General features: G+C 34.4%; 1 protein-coding gene across 1 annotated transcript; it reads left to right on the top strand.

The window, feature by feature from the left end:
* Nucleotides 1–551: 551 nt before the first annotated feature.
* On the top strand, nucleotides 552–1,819 carry LOC111692971 (innexin inx1-like; the record flags this gene model as incomplete). Its single annotated transcript, XM_023457110.1, has 1 exon — nucleotides 552–1,819. A coding segment is annotated over one exon (567 nt), but the record flags the coding sequence as incomplete, so codon positions are not given.
* Between the last annotated feature and the right edge of the window lie 286 nt (nucleotides 1,820–2,105).

Genomic DNA, 2,105 nt, shown 5'->3' with positions numbered 1-2,105 from the left:
TTTCCATTTGAAAAAAAAGTAGGGGTAGCTGGGGGTTAGGGGGTTGAAATAAAATTAATTATTATATAATCGAAAGATGGGAAAAAATTTCGGCGTTTTAAAAAAAATTAACTCATTCAAAATATATGAATTTTATTCCGTAGTTCCGGCCATCCCTGTATAGTTATTAAGATCCCGTCCAACGTGAATCCGCGGTCAGAATTAATGGTTCTTTTTCTAACCTCAAAAAAAACGGGTCAATTAAGGTCAGATATCACGAATTTTTAAACAATAACAGATTCGCGCCAAATTTGGGATACGGGGGTTTTCTGGGTCGCTGATCACGGACCCGAGGTCAATTTTGCAAAATTCAAGATGGCGGATCCAGGATGGCCGACCAAATTTTTGGTACTCTGTCTCAGCAAATATCGTACGGACTGTATTGTTTTATAAGCTCACTATTTTAATTCGTATCCAATAGATAATCTATTTTAAAGATATTAGGCTAATTCAAACAAATATAAATATTGCCCATCTAAACTGAAAACCTTACAATTCTTTTTTACTTACAGAGACACAACATGTACGCTTTGCGCTACTGGTCTTGCGAGTTCATCTGCTTGGTGAACATAATATTGCAGCTCTACCTGATGAACAAATTCTTCGACGGAGAATTCCTGTCGTACGGTCTGCGCGTCATGAACTTCTCAGAGCAATCCCAGGAAGACCGGATCGACCCGATGGTCTACGTCTTTCCGAGAGTGACGAAGTGCATCTTCCACAAATATGGTGCCTCCGGAACCATCCAAAAACACGACAGCTTGTGCATCCTCCCTTTGAACATCGTCAACGAGAAGACGTATATCTTCATCTGGTTCTGGTTCATGATTTTAGCCACCATGTTGACAGTACTGGTTATATACAGAATAATAATCATAGCCTGTCCTACAGTCAGACCCAGGATTCTACACGCCAAACACAGGAGTGTTCCCATCGAAGTGTGCCGAGCGCTTTGCAGGAAAGTTGACTTAGGGGATTGGTGGATTCTGCTCATGTTGGGAACGAATATGGACCCCTTCATTTACAGGGAAGTCATTTCGGAGCTGACCAAGAAAATAGAAACCAATTATAACCATTGATGTTGCCGACGTCTAGTACAGTGTTAGGATGTTCGATCAGTACAAACTTTTCTGGAATCTGGGAGAGAGCTTTAAGTATTTAAGAATCCACTCATGGAATTGAGGTTTTCCTAATTCATTCCAACGTTGTTGACTTTAATAATACAGGAATTTCCTATTTAGTATTTAAAACAAAGTTAGTAGTTTGGGTTTGTGATATTTATAATGCAAGACATTATACGAAACTAAAGACCACGAATTAAGTAAGATTTACGTTAAGATAGATATTAGAAGGTATTCACGTGAACATCGAGACTCGTTAAAGTATTAGAAGTGAAGTTGGATCTAAGACAGACGCCAAATTATTATAAAAGTTTATATTTTAGAAAATATTTAACTCGTAAGTCTTATACGGAAGACGTAAGTATGGTGAAGCCGAGAGGTAGAGTTTATTTCAATTTTTTTACGAAATCCCTTATAAAACTGTTAATTTAAGGAATTAATTTATACTCTGTGATTCACTTGGTCTTGTGCCAAGTCCATGACAAATTGCCTTGAGGTTCGACTGTACAAAATTTTTATAGCAATTTTACATATCGAGGAATATTTTTACGATTTGCGATACTACTATTTTATAAGGACTTTAGAAATAAGAAATTTTATTATATGCAAGTTAGTTTTATATTGTATATTAAAAACTTAATAAAATTTTTTATTATGTATTGGATAATATTTTATTTGCCTGGATTCATTGGAATCCCTGTTGTAGTAAATAATGTAAGTATTTACATTTAACATTTTACATTTTTATTGATTCATGTTATTACACAGTGTTTACACACGTCAGAAAATAAACATTGATATTTTCAAATTGCAACACAGTTACAATTACAGATACATACATACATAATCCTAAAATTAGTAAAAATATGAATACAGATTAAAATTTACATTGTAACAGAATAAATAAAATCAGATAAAATAATATTAAAAACAAATACAATAGCT

The sequence above is a fragment of the Anoplophora glabripennis genome, unplaced genomic scaffold (assembly GCF_000390285.2).
Source record: "Anoplophora glabripennis isolate ALB-LARVAE unplaced genomic scaffold, Agla_2.0 scaffold5726, whole genome shotgun sequence".
Lineage (NCBI taxonomy): Eukaryota > Metazoa > Arthropoda > Insecta > Coleoptera > Cerambycidae > Anoplophora > Anoplophora glabripennis.
Note: the sequence above shows the minus strand (reverse complement) of the source record. Positions and strands in the feature narration are given on the sequence as shown.